The sequence below is a fragment of the Bactrocera oleae genome, chromosome 6 (assembly GCF_042242935.1).
Source record: "Bactrocera oleae isolate idBacOlea1 chromosome 6, idBacOlea1, whole genome shotgun sequence".
Classification (NCBI taxonomy): domain Eukaryota; kingdom Metazoa; phylum Arthropoda; class Insecta; order Diptera; family Tephritidae; genus Bactrocera; species Bactrocera oleae.
This window is the reverse complement of record NC_091540.1, coordinates 22,201,667-22,219,893: the sequence shown is the minus strand read 5'-3', so window position 1 is coordinate 22,219,893 and position 18,227 is coordinate 22,201,667. Positions and strand designations below refer to the sequence as shown.

The following is an 18,227-nucleotide window of genomic DNA, read 5'->3' as shown; positions in this document are numbered from 1 at the left end:
CCAAAAATTGTCAAGATTGTCTTTTTTGATTTCTAATACCGATTCAGAATTATCTTGAATCGGAGAAGAAGAAAATCGAGTGCAGTATCTTATTAAGCTGTCACTCTCAGCAATGAATTTACTGTATGTTATGTCTTTCCCCCTTTTTTGCTTTGTAGCACCTTGCTTTGAGCGTGTAGCTTCTGCAGGTGTACATGGACTTCTTTCGTCAGAAATCATTTTTGGAACTTTTAGCAACTGAGTTGTTTTAGAATCTTTCGAGTCTGAGCTCATTTAAGAGATGTGCCGAAATAAAATAAAATATTTTCACTGTAAGAAATATTTGTATTTGAAACCTATTTTAAGAAAATAAGGTTTATTGTTTTTTTTTTGAAAATATTAACAAATTAATAACTTTTTTTTTTTTCCTTTAATATTATTAAATTGATTTATATTAAACGCAAATGTTTTTTATTATTACTTTTATTTGTAAGTATTATGTGTCCGTAATTCCTATAGGGTATACCTATAAGCGGATCAGCTGATACATATGTACTTGACGTTATGCGCAATTGAGAGCTCGTCTTAGAGATCAATGCACTTTGTACATATGTATTTATGTAATATAATATATTATGTTTAAATATTTTTGCGCAATCCTGCTTGTTTTTGTTGGTCAAAGAACAAGGGGTATTGCGAATATGTGCCAATGTGGACTTAGAATATTATATGTATGTATATATGCAATCCTACTTGTTTTTGTTTAACAAGAACAAGGGGTATTGCGGAATATTTGCCAATGTGGACTTTGAAGCGAAGTATTAACGTATTTTTGTATACCTGAGCGTGTATATATGTACGCAGTGCGAAAGGACCGCGAAAAGGAAAAAATATACCGCAGGTATTCTTGTAAATGTATGTATATGTGTATGTATATCACGTAATATATTTGTGCGGAATATATGTACGCAGTGCGAAAAGACCGCGAAACGTAGAATAATTTACCGCAGTTATTCAAACAAAATTTATGTATATATGTATGTATATAAATTTTTAGTGATATATGTATGTATATATTTATATATGTTGAATATGATATCTATATGTATGTTAAAATTTATTTTGTACGTTTTCGCTTTTGTTGGTTGTTTTCTTGTTTTTTTTTTGCTTTTGATTTGCCTTTGCTTATTTTACGCAATCCTGCTTATACTTGATTAAGTATAAGGGGTATTGCTGAAAATTGGTGCAAGTAAATACTTGAATTGTTTAGTTTTAGAGATATTTTTGTGTATTTGAACACAACGGTAAGCAGTTAGGCAATCAAAAGTTCGTTGGATATATAGTTTTTACCAAACTGTTTTATCTGTTAGCGGTATTTCGGTTTTTACCGGAAAATAAACCGAAATATAGAAACAGTTTGGTAACCGCTCTTTTTTATACTCTCGCAACCTGTTGCTACAGAGTATAATAGTTTTGTTCACCTAACGGTTGTTTGTATCACCTAAAACTAATCGAGTTAGATATAGGGTTATATATATATAAATGATTAGGATGAAGAGACGAGTTGAAATCCGGGTGACTGTCTGTCCGTCCGTCCGTCCGTCCGTGCAAGCTCTAACTTGAGTAAAAATTGAGATATCTTTATGAAACTTGGTAGACATGTTTCATGGTACCGTGAGACGGTTGGTATTGCAGATGGGCGTAATCGGACCACTGCCACGCCCACAAAACGCCATTAATCAAAAACAAATAACTTGCCATAACTAAGCTCCGCAATAAGATACAAGACTGTTATTTGGTACACAGGATCACATTAGGGAGGGGCATCTGCAGTTAAAATTTTTTTTAAAAAGTGGGCGTGGTCCCGCCTCTAATAGGTTTAATGTGCATATCTCCTAAACCGCTAATGCTATAATAACAAAATTCACTGGAAGCAAATGTTTTTAGCACTTCTATTGACGGTGTGAAAATAGTTGAAATCGGGTGGCAACTCCGCCCACTCCCCATATAACGGTACTGTTAAAAACTACTAAAAGCGCGATAAATCAAGCACTAAACACGCCAGAGACATTAAATTTTATCTCTGAGATGGTATAAGATGACTTTATAGGAACCGCGTTCAAAATTAGACAGTAGGCGTGGCACAGCCCACTTTAAGGTGAAAACCCATATCTTGAGATCTGCTTAACCGATTTCAACCAAATTCGGTGCATAACGTTCTTTTCATGTTTCTATGTCATAGTGCGAAAATGGGCGAAATCGGACTACAACCACGCCTACTTCTCATATAACACCATTTCCAATTCCATCTGATTCTTTCACTTTCCACTATGCAAATCAGGTAACAATGATTATATCGGGGTAAAACTTTGCGTGAATAATGCAATTAAAGTATGCCACCTTGCGGCCAAAAATTGTCTTAATCGAACCAAAACTGTTCAAACCCCTAAGTACTAAATATGTGGACCCCAGTGAATATAGTTGACCTTCTACCGAAAATATCAGTCAATCCACAAAGAAATCTCAAACGAGTATACCATTTGACTTTGCGAGAGTATAAAATGTTCGGTTACATCCGAACTTAGCCCTTCCTTACTTGTTGTTATTGCCTTTATAAAGACGGATTTTTGTAAAAAATAAACCGCAAAGGCATAAATTTAAACATACATATAATTAGTGGATATATACATATACTAAATGGAATCGATACGACTCACTTTGGGTTTTCCGCCAAGGGTTTTGGGGACAATATTTTATATATATGCCTGTGTGTGTGCCTTTCGTTGTTTTTTCCCACTCCTTTGCTGCTTAGCTGCGGTGGGTGACTTTGGTGAGCTGGTGTGGTTGTTGTTGCTAGCTGGTATGGTTTTTTATTTATTTAGTTTGCGCCCGTTCTGTCTTATTATGAAAGTATTTTTGTTGTTTTTTGTTGAAACTCGCGCCCGTACCTAATTTGTTAATATTTCGCGCACGTTGTTGGTTTTACTGGTTTTTTTTTTATGTATATATGTATGTTTGTGTCCCTTCACTTCACCTCACTTCTCTCTTGTATATATATATATATATGGTTTTTTTTTTTTTGTCACTCTTTTGTTTTCTGTATATATATATATGTTTGTGTCACTGCACTGCACAGCACTATATGTGTTTGTTTCTTTTTTTTTTTATATCGTGTGTATAGAAACGTTTACCCACTTTTTTTTTTTTTTGTTTTTTTTTTTTTTTGTTTCTCACAGCACTTGTTTTTGTTTCTCACATAAATTATATAATATTTCTTTGTTTTTTTTCGATTTTCTATGTGTATATATGTTTTTTTTTTCCACTGCACTACACAGCACTTATGTCTTGTTTTTTATTTTTTTTTTCGAATTTATGATTTTTTTTTTTTTCACTCCATAGTGCCGCTCACTATGGCTCGAAGGACCAATAAATAATTCGATTACGCACTCACCTTTTTTTTCACTTGTTGGCACTGTTCCGTAACAAAAAAAACCAAACGGACACGGTCACGGCTGATGTCGAAAATATACGGGCACAAAAAAAAAGGCGGAAAAGTGGCACGTCTTGTTCGCTTGAAATGCTAACGAAAAAGGAAAGATTTTGTCCTCTGTTAGCCCCTTTTTAGTGTTGAGTTGTGTAGTGTTGTGGTGTGATGTGATGTGTATGTGTGGGTGGTCTAAGTGGTGTGATGTCTGTTGTGGATCGTGTTGATGTGGTGTGTTGGCGCGCAGTATGGAGGGGGGGAGGCGTAACTCATCTAGCCAGTTAGCATTTTGGTTACTTTTTTGTTACCATAGTTTTTTCAATTTCTTTTTAATAAAACACTATATTTTTTCTATTATTTTGTTTTATTTAATTATAGAAACGTTTTTACTTAAACTAAATATTAAAATTAATGAATACCATATATGTACATACATATATAATTAATTTATATACCATATATATATAGTTTAAATATAAGTAATTAGCACTAAGTAAAGTACATCTAACAATACAATCTTATAAACAATTACTTAAATCTGTATGCATAAAAAATCACCAAATAGTTGCGCCCAACACGACGCTGCTCACCACACAACATATAAGGCCCAGTGTGATCATCATAATCATCTTCTTAGTCGTCATATTCATCAGCAGATTGATCATATCGATTCGATGTGTCAGTTGTGGTCCCAGTAGGCACTGTAACAGGGCTCCTAGCACTATTTTGGTGATTGTGTTTCTGCTTCGCCTTAGTGTTTTATCTATGAAGATATTTAAATTATTTTTCATTTAAATAATTATCAAAAAAGATATGACCTGTTGAAACGCGAAATTTTTATCTTTTTTTTTTAAATTGTTTATTTCCCTTTCCTCTTTTAACTTGTTAATATTTCTATAAGCTTGAATATCGAGATTTTACTTTTTCTAACTTTAGAAGTCCCTATTCAATTAGAAATGACAGTGAATGTACATGTGTTGAGAATCAGCTGAAGTAGTGCGATTGTACTTGTGACATGTGTTTGCTACGTCTTGAATGGTTAAAAGAGTTTTATTTCAAACATACATGTACATACATATTGGGAAATATTATATTTTTGAATCATTATCAGTGCACACTCAGAAAATCTTTATTTAGTATAATAAGATACTGCACTAGATTCTCATCTTCACCGATTCAAGACAACTCTAAATCGGTATTCGAAATCAAAAAAGAAAATCTTAACAATTTTTGAACACGTCTCCAAGCTTCATATGACGCAATAATAGAATCTGACGATTCAGATCTACCCGAAAATTTCAAATTATCGGCTTACGCCAAAAAATTGGCATGAAGCACAATGCTGCTTAAAGGCATTAAAAACTCAAACGCTACACAACAATATTCAAAGTAGGGTACTACTACCCACATCAGTCGTTTCCATCGAACACAGAGGAGAACTGTTTAAACTTAGGGCCTTAATGGACCAAAGATCACAACAATCATTTATAGCGTCTAGGGTACAAAATAGGCTGCAACTGCCAACAAAACAAGCCAACTTTAAAGTTAAGAGAATAGGCGAAAAAGTAGTTCAAAACTGTAATAATATCTACCCCATAAGCCTAATTACTCCTCAAGCGGATATAAGAATCCTACCGCAACTAACAAATATGCTTCCAAGCTATCATATAAATAGCAAGCATTGCCGAAAGGTTTCACAGCTAGCAGAACCCAGCTGCAACACCCCCGCTGAAGTAGATATTCTATTAGGCAGCAATCTCATACCACTGATAATACTCGAATGTGTTGAGAAATTTCGGACACACTTCTGGCACAAAATACTATTTTTGGTTGGATCCTAAGTGGACAAATTACTGAAACGTATTGCTTCAAATATTTTCCATTTAATGGAAATAATGGACGCTTTGAGAAAGTCGTTTGCCAGTTCAATTTAGATGCATTGCTTTAAATAGTTTGTTTACATTTTTGCCTCTTTGTGTCAGCTGTTATAATGTGATCAATTTCCATACTGACAAACAGTTGGCGCTAAATCAGAGTAGCCCAAGGAGATTTCGAATAGATTAGCTTCAAATCTTCTCGGGGATGAGATTAATAAGTGTAATTTTTGTATGGCGAAGTTTTGCTAAAACTAGTAGATTAGCGAGATAATCTACTCAACAGCCTAAATCTCGTGATTAAGTGTCTTTTGGATCACCTTATAAATAATAAGCAGGATTGCTTAAAATAAGTAAATTACGAATAGAAAATATGGCATAAAACAAACACGAGGAAAATAGATAAAAACAAACAAACAGGTGTACATGTATTTAGTTGGCGCATAAATATTACATTTGATGTATGTACAACAACTATTAGCTACATATAAAAGTTCAAATTTACATACATTTCCATTATTAATTCCTACTTTACAGAAATAAGCGAAATTGATACATACGATACATACATAGAATCTCCTCCCCTCTTTTCCTATACTGGATGTTATTAAATTATTAAAATAATTATCCAAAAAAAAAACAAAGATCATAAAATTCACAAATTATAAACGCTAATAAATAATGTAGCGGTAAAGTATTTGTATTCAAAAAAAATTTAAGCACAAACCTTTCCTGCATATATATGTACAAAGTGCATTGATCTCTAACACAAGCACATAAATACAGGTCCATATAAACAGATCCGTTTATAAGTATACCCTTGCGGACACAAAATATATTTAAAAAACATTTGGGGTTTTTAATTATTATTATGAGATCTGAACCGGTATCAATAAATACGAAATACGCGTATTTTAGTCATTTAATTCTAATTTAAAATTCTTAGTAACTTATTATCCCCTTGGATGTTCAATGTCTTTCTCGCTCTATCCCATTACAATTATGGAAAGTTGTCTCTTTCTATGCTACCCGTACCAATAAGGTACGGTTTTGTTTTGCCTAGCAGTATGGCATATATTGGTTACTGAATCTATTCACTGTGCTATGTGTTAGTATGTTTACATGTGTTAGCTATTTGTTACTCATAACAACAGTATCAATAACAGTAAGGGCTATTGTTTTCGTTGGCAATTTGTTACCTCGTAACATATAAACATGTTCGCGCATTTGTTAGCAATAACAACCATATGTTATTATATCTTCATCGACGTGTTCCTGTTGGTTATCCATCTGCTACCTCTAACAAATGCATATGTTAGCATTTTGGTTACTTTTTTGTTACCATAGTTTTTTCAATTTCTTTTTAATAAAACACTATATTTTTTCTATTATTTTGTTTTATTTAATTATAGAAATGTTTTTACTTAAACTAAATATTAAAATTAATGAATACCATATATGTACATACATATATAATTAATTTATATACCATATATATATAGTTTAAATATAAGTATTAGCACTAAGTAAAGTACATCTAACAATACAATCTTATAAACAATTACTTAAATCTGTATGCATAAAAAATCACCAAATAGTTGCGCCCAACACGACGCTGCTCACCACACAACATATAAGGCCCAGTGTGATCATCATAATCATCTTCTTAGTCGTCATATTCATCAGCAGATTGATCATATCGATTCGATGTGTCAGTTGTGGTCCCAGTAGGCACTGTAACAGGGCTCCTAGCACTATTTTGGTGATTGTGTTTCTGCTTCGCCTTAGTGTTTTATCTATGAAGATATTTAAATTATTTTTCATTTAAATAATTATCAAAAAAGATATTACCTGTTGAAACGCGAAATTTTTATCTTTTTTTTTAAATTGTTTATTTCTCTTTCCTCTTTTAACTTGTTAATATTTCTATAAGCTTGAATATCGAGATTTTACTTTTTCTAACTTTAGGAGTCCCTATTCAATTAGAAATGACAGTGAATGTACATGTGTTGAGAATCAGCTGAAGTAGTGCGATTGTACTTGTGACATGTGTTTGCTACGTCTTGAATGGTTAAAAGAGTTTTATTTCAAACATACATGTACATACATATTGGGAAATATTATATTTTTGAATCATTATCAGTGCACACTCAGAAAATCTTTATTTAGTATAATAAGATACTGCACTAGATTCTCATCTTCACCGATTCAAGACAACTCTAAATCGGTATTCGAAATCAAAAAAGAAAATCTTAACAATTTTTGAACACGTGTCCAAGCTTCATATGACGCAATAATAGAATCTGACGATTCAGATCTACCCGAAAATTTCAAATTATCGGCTTACGCCAAAAAATTGGCATGAAGCACAATGCTGCTTAAAGGCATTAAAAACTCAAACGCTACACAACAATATTCAAAGTAGGGTACTACTACCCACATCAGTCGTTTCCATCGAACACAGAGGAGAACTGTTTAAACTTAGGGCCTTAATGGACCAAAGATCACAACAATCATTTATAGCGTCTAGGGTACAAAATAGGCTGCAACTGCCAACAAAACAAGCCAACTTTAAAGTTAAGAGAATAGGCGAAAAAGTAGTTCAAAACTGTAATAATATCTACCCCATAAGCCTAATTACTCCTCAAGCGGATATGAGAATCCTACCGCAACTAACAAATATGCTTCCAAGCTATCATATAAATAGCAAGCATTGCCGAAAGGTTTCACAGCTAGCAGAACCTAGCTGCAACACCCCCGCTGAAGTAAATATTCTATTAGGCAGCAATCTCATACCACTGATAATACTCGAATGTGTTGAGAAATTTCGGACACACTTCTGGCACAAAATACTATTTTTGGTTGGATCCTTAGTGGACAAATTACTGAAACAATTTTCACATTAACAAAACAAGTTGAGGAGATTTTCAACGAATATGATAGAGTATAAGAAGAATACCTCCATTTAGACCATAAGGACGAAGTCTGCCTTGGCAAAAAAATTATACAAGGTAAATACTACTCGTTTTATCTGTCACATCATGCAGTAGTAAAGTCAGAACAAAAAAAAACATATGTAAGAGTTATCTTCAATGCGTCAAATCCATAAGTTCGGAGAATTTCCTAAATGACATTTTATTTACGAGACCCACGCTCCAGCCAGATTTAATCCTGCTAATTTTAAATTAGCGTATATTCAAATACGTATTCAACGGGGCCGTGGCAAAAATGTATTTACAAATAGTCGTCCATAAAGACGATCAAGATTTTCAGCGAATTATTTTTCGAAAATCCTCCAGAAGTCCATTTGTGACAAATTAAAAACAGCGACATTCGGCGTTAACTGTGCTCCATATCTAGCCATTCGAACAGTCCTTGAATTGGAAGAAAACACCAATCCAGAATTTCCTCTGTCAACACAGGTGTTAAAAACAGAAACGTACGTAGACGATATGCTGTCTGGAAGTCGCAGTCTTCCACAAGCTACCGCAAATCACCCAAATATAATGAAAAATATACCAAAAAAAAATTTGGTTAACACTTATTTCCTTAAATTCGAAAAGGAAAGTACAACAAAGCTCTGGATTCAATGGAATCTGATAATACACTACAGAGTCAATATCTGCATTATTCGCTATAACAAACCGATTAATTCTATCCTCTGTGGCAAACCGTACCTATACTACTTACACCTTAAAATACTTAATCACGCTATGGCTGCCGCGGTCGGCCATAAAGTTAGAAATATCTCTATCTCAAAAATCATCTTGGTGGTCGGCAACCTTGTTTTTATTGTAGGAATAATGAAAAGAATGTACTACTCGGCAATATTTAAAAAATATGGCTCTTTATAAGCTAAACTGAATTTAAATGGTTGTTCAGGATAAAGACCCGAATTATTCTGCTTTAGTGGTTAAAGAACGGTTGTTGTACAACGTGTAAAAAGTGCTTCTGCTTCCTCCCTAGAGTCGAGACCTCAATTTCAATGAACACCTGTGGGCCTATATGGAGACGAACTTCGGGAACGCAAAGTTAATAGCAACAAGTAAAGAAGCGCTAAGTTCGAATGTAACCGAACATTTCATATACATAAAATGACAAAAAATCAACCGAAACACTAAATTTAATATATTGAGTTGATGTGCAAATAGTCAACATATAGGATTTAAAGAGAGGGGGAAAGTCGGAAATTAATATAGGGTAAATTTGGGATTAGTAAAGATATGTGCTGATTTCACTAACTTTTGACTAACTTTGGTTTTGTCATCGGTGCGAAAATGAGCTTCGAACAAAGAGCCAACATTAAATTTTGGTTTAAAATTGGTAAAACTTTTACCGAATCGTTTCAATTGAAGAAACAAGTTTATGACGATTATTGCCTATCCCTTAGCAGAGTGCACTAGTGGTTTCAACGTTTTCAAAGTGGTCGTGAGGACATAAATGAGAAATGAGCCGAAACCCAAAAAATCGCGCCTGGAGAAGTCAAAAGTGAAGATAATGCTGATCTGTTTTTATGATTCCAAGTGTATTGTCCATAAAGAGTTTGTTCCACCCGGCCAAAACCTTAATGCGGTATTTTACCTTGGAGTTTTGAAGCGAATATCGCGAAGATGGAAGTTGGCGTTTGTTGTACGATAATGCGCCGTCTCATCGATCGACGCTTGTGGCTGATTATTTGACCAAAAATCACATTTTAACAATCAACAACTCCCCGTATTCACCTGATATGGCACGGTGCGACTTCTACCTTTTCGAAAAAATACATTTGCCCATGAAAGGAAAGCGTTATGCAGACGTGGAGGCCATTCAAAAGACTTGCACCGGAATACTGGCGGCCATACCGGGCAACGAGCTAAAATACTCGTTCGACATGCTTTTGGACCGTGCAAAAAGCTGTATTAAAGCAGGAGACTATTTTGAATAAAATTAATTGATTTTGCCGATAAAACCATTTGTTCTGTCTTATTTTTAAAAGTCCTGTTTACTTTGGAAAGCACCTTATATAACTCATGCACTGATATACACCATAGGGTTTGTTAGAATAACGAAAATCATTATATGTAGTATATGGGGGTTTGGGTTATTCGTAGTCCAATAGTACACATACCGCGTTAAACTATAGTATTTCCAATATTATTCGTCTAGTTAATACTACCTTACACATTGACCGATATATGATCCTTCATCATGTTTTAGAAAGTTTCATGTTTTCAAAAAGCTGTATAAATTTTATTGAAGTCTACCGAACGGTTTTCGAGCTACAATGGACACCAGTTAAAAACATAGTTTTGAGAAAACCGCATTTGCAGTTTTAGAGGTTTTTAACGATTCAGAGCGCCAGAAACCTTTGCTAACCTAACTTAACTCGAAAAGCATTTGTTGGATTTACTTTAAGAGAATATATCTAAGATATTATACTTCAAGTAAATGAAAAAAAAATCGTTTTGTTTCAATTTCCCACTACCCCTTTTACGTTTAATTCAGCGACTTTGGTTCCGAAATAATCCGTTGACCAAACTAATTTTTACATATTATATAATTTAAAATTTTTTGGATATACATTAAAAAAATATGCCGTGCTTTTAAAATTAATTTCTAATTGAATGGTAATGATAAAATGATACAGAAAGTACTAGTACTATTTACTTTTCCTTCGCCTATACGTATTAAGATAAATATTTTTTAAAATTAATTTCTTAAATTATTTTCAGAGATGTCGTTATAGGACTTTTGAAAATTGGTACTAAAAATTTATATCTTTTCGATAGTTCGGGCCAGACGATGAAGATTGATAACGCACGTTGTATATTAGATTTTTACATTCACGATTCGAGACAGCGTATGGGAGTAGGCAAAATATTGTTTGATATAATGCTTAATGAGGAACGCTGGATTCCAGTTAAATGCTCTGTTGACAGACCATCGGAAAAGTTATTACAATTCTTAAAGAAATACTATGGCTTGGAAAAAATTATACCACAAGCAAATAAATTTGTTCTGTATGAGGGATTTTTCGACGAAGATGAAGATGCTAACAGGTACGTTTTTACATTACACAATTTATGAAAATAAGTTATTCTAATTTCTTTATACTCTCGCAATATGTTGCTACAGAGTATAATAGCTTTGCTTACCTAGCGGTTTTTTTTTATCACACAATACTTTATATACACATACTTATATAATATAAATGATCAGGATGACGAAACGAGTTGAAAGCAGGGACTGTCTGTTCACGCTGTGATAACTTCAGTAAAAACTAAGCACTTAATTAAGATACATAACTGTAATTTGGTACAGGGGATCACAGTAACAAGGGACTCCTCCTAAAATTAGTTTAATGGTGGGCGCAGCCCCGCTCTTAAATGGTTTGATGTACATATCTATCTTCCAAACTGCTTCAGTTAACTTACTGAAAGGTAGTTATTTAGCTTCTCTTTATATAATATATCTACTAAAAGTGCCATATCTGAATAAATGCGTCACAATCAATATTTTTGTGATGACAGCGTGCTCTTGTGCCAAAAGAGGGTAAAACCAGGTGAATACTCACATACCTTATATAAATATTTAGAAATTTATCCATTTCTCAATGAAATTCAGAAAGAATCTCTTCCTGATAACAGTGTATCTACTTGCCTGGGATTGAAATAATGGATGCAATACTACACCGACTTTTTTTCCAAAAACCAAACCATTTTTTTTCTAGAAAAATCGAAATATTCGAATTTTTAAATTGAGTTTATTACTAATTATAGAATGCCTTAATAAAAGTAAAAATAAGACAGTAAATATACCATTGCAGTAAGGAAACGTGGATGGTCTCCATATATATTTATTTATTTACTTTTGTACCATAGGTTACCCAGATGAGTTTTGTATAGTGTTTTAGGTGTTAATTGTATATAAATTTGTATCCTACCGATCGCAATTTTCGGCCGATGCTGTGTCATTAAAAACATTAGCATTACATTGTAGTCGCGGTATCGATTTGTATGCGTTCATATATATTGTCGCAATATGCGTTTTCAGAGACGTCGCATAGGTCTAGTTCGACTTTGTTTTTTTGTGAAATAATTTTTCCATCGCGGTAATTGTATCTGCGAAATATCATTTAAATTTGTTTGCGAACTGATATAATTTTTCTAAACGAAGTGGTTTCTGGTTTCATATGTTTGTCCCTGTTGAATCAGGCTGTTCGCTTGTATTATAATTGGCAAAAGCTATCCTGCGGGTCGAAAAGTTAGGTATGTTTTTTAATAATAATAAATCAGTAACTAAATGCTTCAGAGACATAATATGGTACGAAAGGGCTTTATAGGAGCCGGTGTCAAAATCGGACGATGGGCGTAGCATCGCCCCCGTCCATATCTCGGAACTTACTTGACTGATTTCAACCATATTCGGTATGTAATATTACCCTGACATTCCTACATTACAGTGTGAAAATAGTCGAAATCAGACAAAATCCACGCCCACTTCTCATGTGATCTTACTTACCTCACATGCACATATCATGTGCTTTCCTTTCTCTGGCTCTTTACAGCAGAACAGCTAATATCTCAGTTATTTGACAACTTTGAAATACTTAAAAGTGAATCTGTCATGCGTTATTACTTTCTTTCGTTTACTGAATGTTTATTCTACATAATACATGAGTTCGTCACGAAGATAGTGTTAATAGAGTACTGATCTATTTAGTTATATTTTTGGTGCTAAATATTTCACATGCCCTTAGAAACAATGATGTAGGCGAATTCACAGAAATCTGTGCAGTCTATTAGAAGAATTGAATGGGAGAGTGAAACACTACACCATATTTTCTTAAAACTCAGTAATTTAATACGTGATCTCAATTTATCAAAAAATTATCGAACAGTTTTGGTCCCATATTGAAAGAGAGAAATTTGTTATGGAGAGATTACGGTAAGTCGTGTAAAACAAGGCCTTTTTTATGAAACAGTTTAAATATATTTTTTACATTTGAAGAATATTCGTTTAAATTTTATGGAGAAATATATTATATATATAGCATGATGCAATGAACGGAATAGTTTCAATTTCATTTGTAAAAAGTTTCTGCATGGAACCATACTGGTCAAGGTCGGTATGATCGCTGGTCCATGAAAAGAAATTGTCAACTGGGATTTAATAAAAGAAAAGCTCATAAAAGGCGTTTTATTGAAATATTATATATCATACATACATATGTTTTGAACATTTTTCCCTCTATTTACTTCGATGTATCCTTGTTTTTCAAAATAAAACTGACGTCAATAATATATCTGTTTTGTCTCAAGTTTTCCGATTTTTGTAAGGTAAAGTTTTAATAAAAATAAATTAGAGCCAATCTTACAAAAACCATTGATAATTTCATGAATTGTGAGCACAAATATATCCTTATATCGAATTTAGTTTTACTTTAGAACCACCAATTTTGAAAAAACCGTACGTATAAAATTAATATAATACAATTTGAAAAACACTTGGACAAATGTAGAATATATTAGAAAACATATTCTTAATTGTCAAATAGAAAGAATTCAATAATTGATTCCTGGAAAGTATACACATGTATATTTTTCTTCAAACAAAAATTTTCACAATACTCGCGTATCGAAATATATAAATATATAAGCATTTTTAAATGGAAGCCAGAAGAGGCAATCTTCAGGCTCTACCCAAACAGCAATCATCGAAAATGCAGGTCGTAGTAAGTTTATTGAGAAATGTACATATGTATAGATTTGGCAAACATTTCCATTTGTTTTCTTTTGCAAGAAAACGACCAGCGAGGTGAGTCTCACACCCAGTCAGGCTGCAGAGCAGGCCAAGATAAATGTAAGTTGTTATAACTTCCCTCTGAATTTATTAATCTATTAGTGATGACTTAGGAGAGAAAAAATCCGTTGGATGCATTAAGTCGCTTATCTTTACGACCACAAGGTGTAGAAAAACGATCGGTAAATTTATTTATGCTTTAATTCCGAAAATAAAATCCTTTCTAATTAACACTAACGTGCTTTAATAAGGGTCTGCAAGATGTTGATGACGAATACTTTAAAAAAAATATGTTTTCCCGTACACATTTAAATAGACATGCGGTAAAATTATCGAATTTTTAAATGATTTAACATTAATATTATATATTAAATAAGTTGTTTATTTATATTTAAAATCTATACAGGGGCTAAATGACTCTTATGAGCTTCAAGGTCACACAATTTCGATGGTAAACCTTATTATATATATTCACTCGTAAATTTCACCAATAAAGTTTTTCTCTTGAAACGCAGGCGCAAGGTGATGTTTCCCATACACAATCGCAGCAGTATCAAGGCAAACAGCCGTACAATCTAAATTCCACTCACGCTCATCCAACATCTTTGTCAGCACAACCAATTCAACAAACAACAGAAATTTTATCACAGCAACAAGCTCCCAACCATCAACCCCAAACAACTTCAGCACCAATGCAGTTTAAAAATCAGTTCAAAGAACCACATGTAAATTATTCTTCCTACTTCTTTTTGAATATTTATAAATAAATTATCAGTACGTACGTTTTTAATCTCACTCAATTCAAATCTTTTATCTTCATTTGATCATATTTGCAGTTATCACAGCCACGAATTGAGGTCCGAAATCAACAAACTCAACAACAACAACCTATACAATCTCCTGTACCTGCTCCAGAACCGGAATTGTGCACAACTTGCCCTAATTGTCAAACAACGATTTACCTTGTTCGAGGACACGATACCAGCAGTGAGCCCGCACACGGTTATACCTCAAACCAACATGATACCACTGGTAGCACAACTGCTAATTAGCACATTTCTTGGATTGCGATCGTTACTGTGCGCTCTTTCAAAATATGCAATTTATTTTTATGTCAAGCCAAATTTTTTTTGTTATATAAATTTTTATTGTAAAATGTTTAATAAAAATTGTAGCTATCTTTAAAATGCACTTTTCAACCTTAAGTAAACTTCGACTTAGTATGGTATACTATAGTAGTTTTTTTTTATTCAGATAGATTCTGGAAACCGAGTTAAAGCGGAAATTAAAATATTGCAAAAACGAGTGAATTTGGTTTTGGTATTCGGAAAAACGTTAAATTTATTAATTTTCGGTCTCGTTTTTGTTCCTTCAAACAAATGAATCAAAATAATAATAAAAAATTGTGCATTAAGTATATTTGCAAAATTCAGAAGAGATTATTGATTGTGGTTAGAGTGAATTTATCAAATGTGTCATACCAGTTTCTCAAGCTTCAGAATTGCCATCCGATCCGTTCAAACCTGATTAGCTTAAGAAAACTTTTTTAGAAAAGCAAATTTACTGGTTTTTTACCTTTTCCCAGCCATAAATATATTTTTCTGGAGGACCATGTAACAGGTGCTTTTTACGCTTTTATTAGTTTGGGTTGTATGTATGCAATGGAATCTTAGAGCTCAATTTTGACCGGTTTCCAGAAGTCTGGTCAACTTGAAACTTTGCATACTTGTCAAGGACCGATAATAATGCAATAATTTGATAACAGTTTCCCATTATTTTAAAGGTGGGCGTAACCCCGCCCCTAAATGGTTTAATATATATATCTTCCAAACCGCTAAAGCTAACTCAACCAAATTTGCTGAGAGGAAGTCCCTTTTTTATACGTTGTGAAAATGGGCAAAATCAGATAATAACCACGACCCCTCCCCATACAACAGTTATGTTAAAATATACCAAAAGTGCGATAACTGGTGAAATAAATGCGCCATAAGCATTAAATTTCACAAACAAGATGGTAGGGAAGAGCTTTATAGGAGTAGGTGTAAAAATTGTAAAGTTGGCTCCACCAACCTTAAGGTGAAATTTTATATCTCAGAAACTATCGAATATTAAAAAAACTGAAGGTCCTCCGAATATATCATTCGTAGGAGCTAAAGTGATGTTAAGGTCAAATATTGACGTGTCAAAAGGTTTAGTGAATGGTAATATGGGTTTTATCACGAAAATCGGCCAAATTTCTGCAGAGTCCAAGTATACGCGGACGACGTCCTGTCAGTCCGTATTGATTTCGGTTCAGATGGGGTGCACATGATTAAATCGATATCGATAAAGTTCCCAGCGAAATACAGCTATGGAACTGCGGAGAGACGAATGTTACCATTAAGTTGGGCTGAATTGGGTTTCAACCGTCCACAAGAAGCAAGGTTGTACAGTTGATCAAGCAGTTGTTTATCTAGGCTAGCGACTGTTTGCTGCTGGACAAGCTTATGTATAAGATCTTTAGACGGTATTCGGATTATAGAACTTGTTTACTCTAAGTTAACAGGAAAAAACCCCATGCAACAGTGTAGCTTTAGATGAAGTTACTAGATTACAAAATAGTTCGTAAGACATTTCCATACTACCGCATGTCCGCGAATAATTAATTGATAAATCGAACTAAAAAATTAAAAACAAATAAGAGTTTATATTATAGTAGTAGCAGATCAAACAATCAATCATGATTAATTACTTTAAAATAAAATTAAAGTTATTAAGACAATAATTCAATTCAGAGTATTAAGCGTTAGGTGCTTGATATATTTAATGTGACAATCATTCTATCTGCAACTATTTATAAGAGGAGAGTTATAAAAATCTAGTAAAAAGTTATGAAAATATATTATATTATCGGTAATCACAACGATTACATAATATTCACCTATCAAAAGCATTCCAATTTTTAACTCTTCACTTAATTTCTTGGAAAATACGGGCCTCTTCGAGTACTCAGGGGTCGTTATGAAACAATTTTTAAAGCGATTGAGAAGTTGACTTTAATTTAATTTGCTTAGGAAAATTTTTGGAATTTTTTACAAACATTGTTTTTGGTAAAAATTAAACAGAGGACATTTTCACTCACAATCGTACTGAATATATTCAAAATCGATTAGGTCTGTTAAGAGAAAATAAATATTTTCCAAGAGCACTCAAAAAAATTTTCAAAAATTTCAAAAAATCATCAAGGTTGTGATTTTTATTCAGAACCTCAGAACCAAAAAACGTTTATTGTACGAGAAAACCGCGACCATCGAAAAAATGCAGGTACACTTGGAAGATTTTCTCTCTAATGCCTTGTTACAATCCTGTAATGAATCCCGCTTAAAAAAAATGTATGTATCAGCTTACTAAGTAACGTATTGTCTAAAAGGCTTAACCATAGCCTTCTGTTAAATAGATTTAAGATTTTACGCCAAATTTAAAAAATCCAAGTTATGCCTAAATGGGTGATCCTCAAAAAAATAAAATTGGTGTCCTTAATGACTACAAACCAGTATTGGTAACAACGAAGTTATTTTTTTATTAATAGAACTACTAGATGTATAATTTTATAAAATACGGTACTATATGTACTAATTTATGAAACACACTTATTTTTTTTTTACTAGTTTTTCCCGCGGTTTTTCTCGTATTAAATAAAAAAAAAAGATTATTAACAAAACCAAATATCTAAATACACAGTATGTACACAAATACTCTACTGCGATGATCATCTTCTTGTTTGTGCTGGTAACCAGAAAATTCCATTTTGTCTAATTAACGCTTTTGATACATTTTTGTTTTTTGTTGTTTTCAAATTTCAAATTTACAAGCAGATTTTGCTTTTACTAATACTATTAGACACATGTGTACAAAGTGAAAACGTAACAAACAAATTTACATTCACATTTATAATATTAGTATGAAAATGAATATGATCAACAAAAATATACTACATACATACATAAGTATGTATATCCAAGGAAGTACCTTGAAGATCATTGCTTCAGTCTGTCCCAAATGCTAAATCCGAAGAATATCATCATTAATTAATTCGACCGGAAATATTTTTAAACATAATTCAAAATTTA

The 18,227-nt window shown here is 33.0% G+C and overlaps 1 protein-coding gene across 13 annotated transcripts in view; it reads left to right on the top strand.

Annotated features, from left to right (window-relative positions):
- Atat (alpha-tubulin acetylase) overlaps positions 1 to 18,227 on the top strand; it is a 91,058-nt gene that overhangs the window by 69,989 nt on the left and 2,842 nt on the right. For 11 of the 13 annotated variants that reach the window (XM_070111712.1, XM_070111713.1, XM_070111711.1 and 8 more), the window contains 3 exons: positions 11,049 to 11,375; positions 14,525 to 14,569; positions 14,634 to 14,780. In XM_070111712.1, the coding sequence (XP_069967813.1) occupies positions 11,049 to 11,375; positions 14,525 to 14,531 (334 nt within the window). In that variant the 3' untranslated portion in view covers positions 14,532 to 14,569; positions 14,634 to 14,780. Of the gene's footprint in view, positions 1 to 11,048; positions 11,376 to 13,874; positions 14,051 to 14,118; positions 14,179 to 14,231; positions 14,301 to 14,369; positions 14,442 to 14,524; positions 14,570 to 14,633; positions 14,844 to 14,954; positions 15,306 to 18,227 lie in introns of those variants that run through there. The other 2 variants (XM_014240885.3, XM_036360280.2) reach the window with 2 other exon arrangements.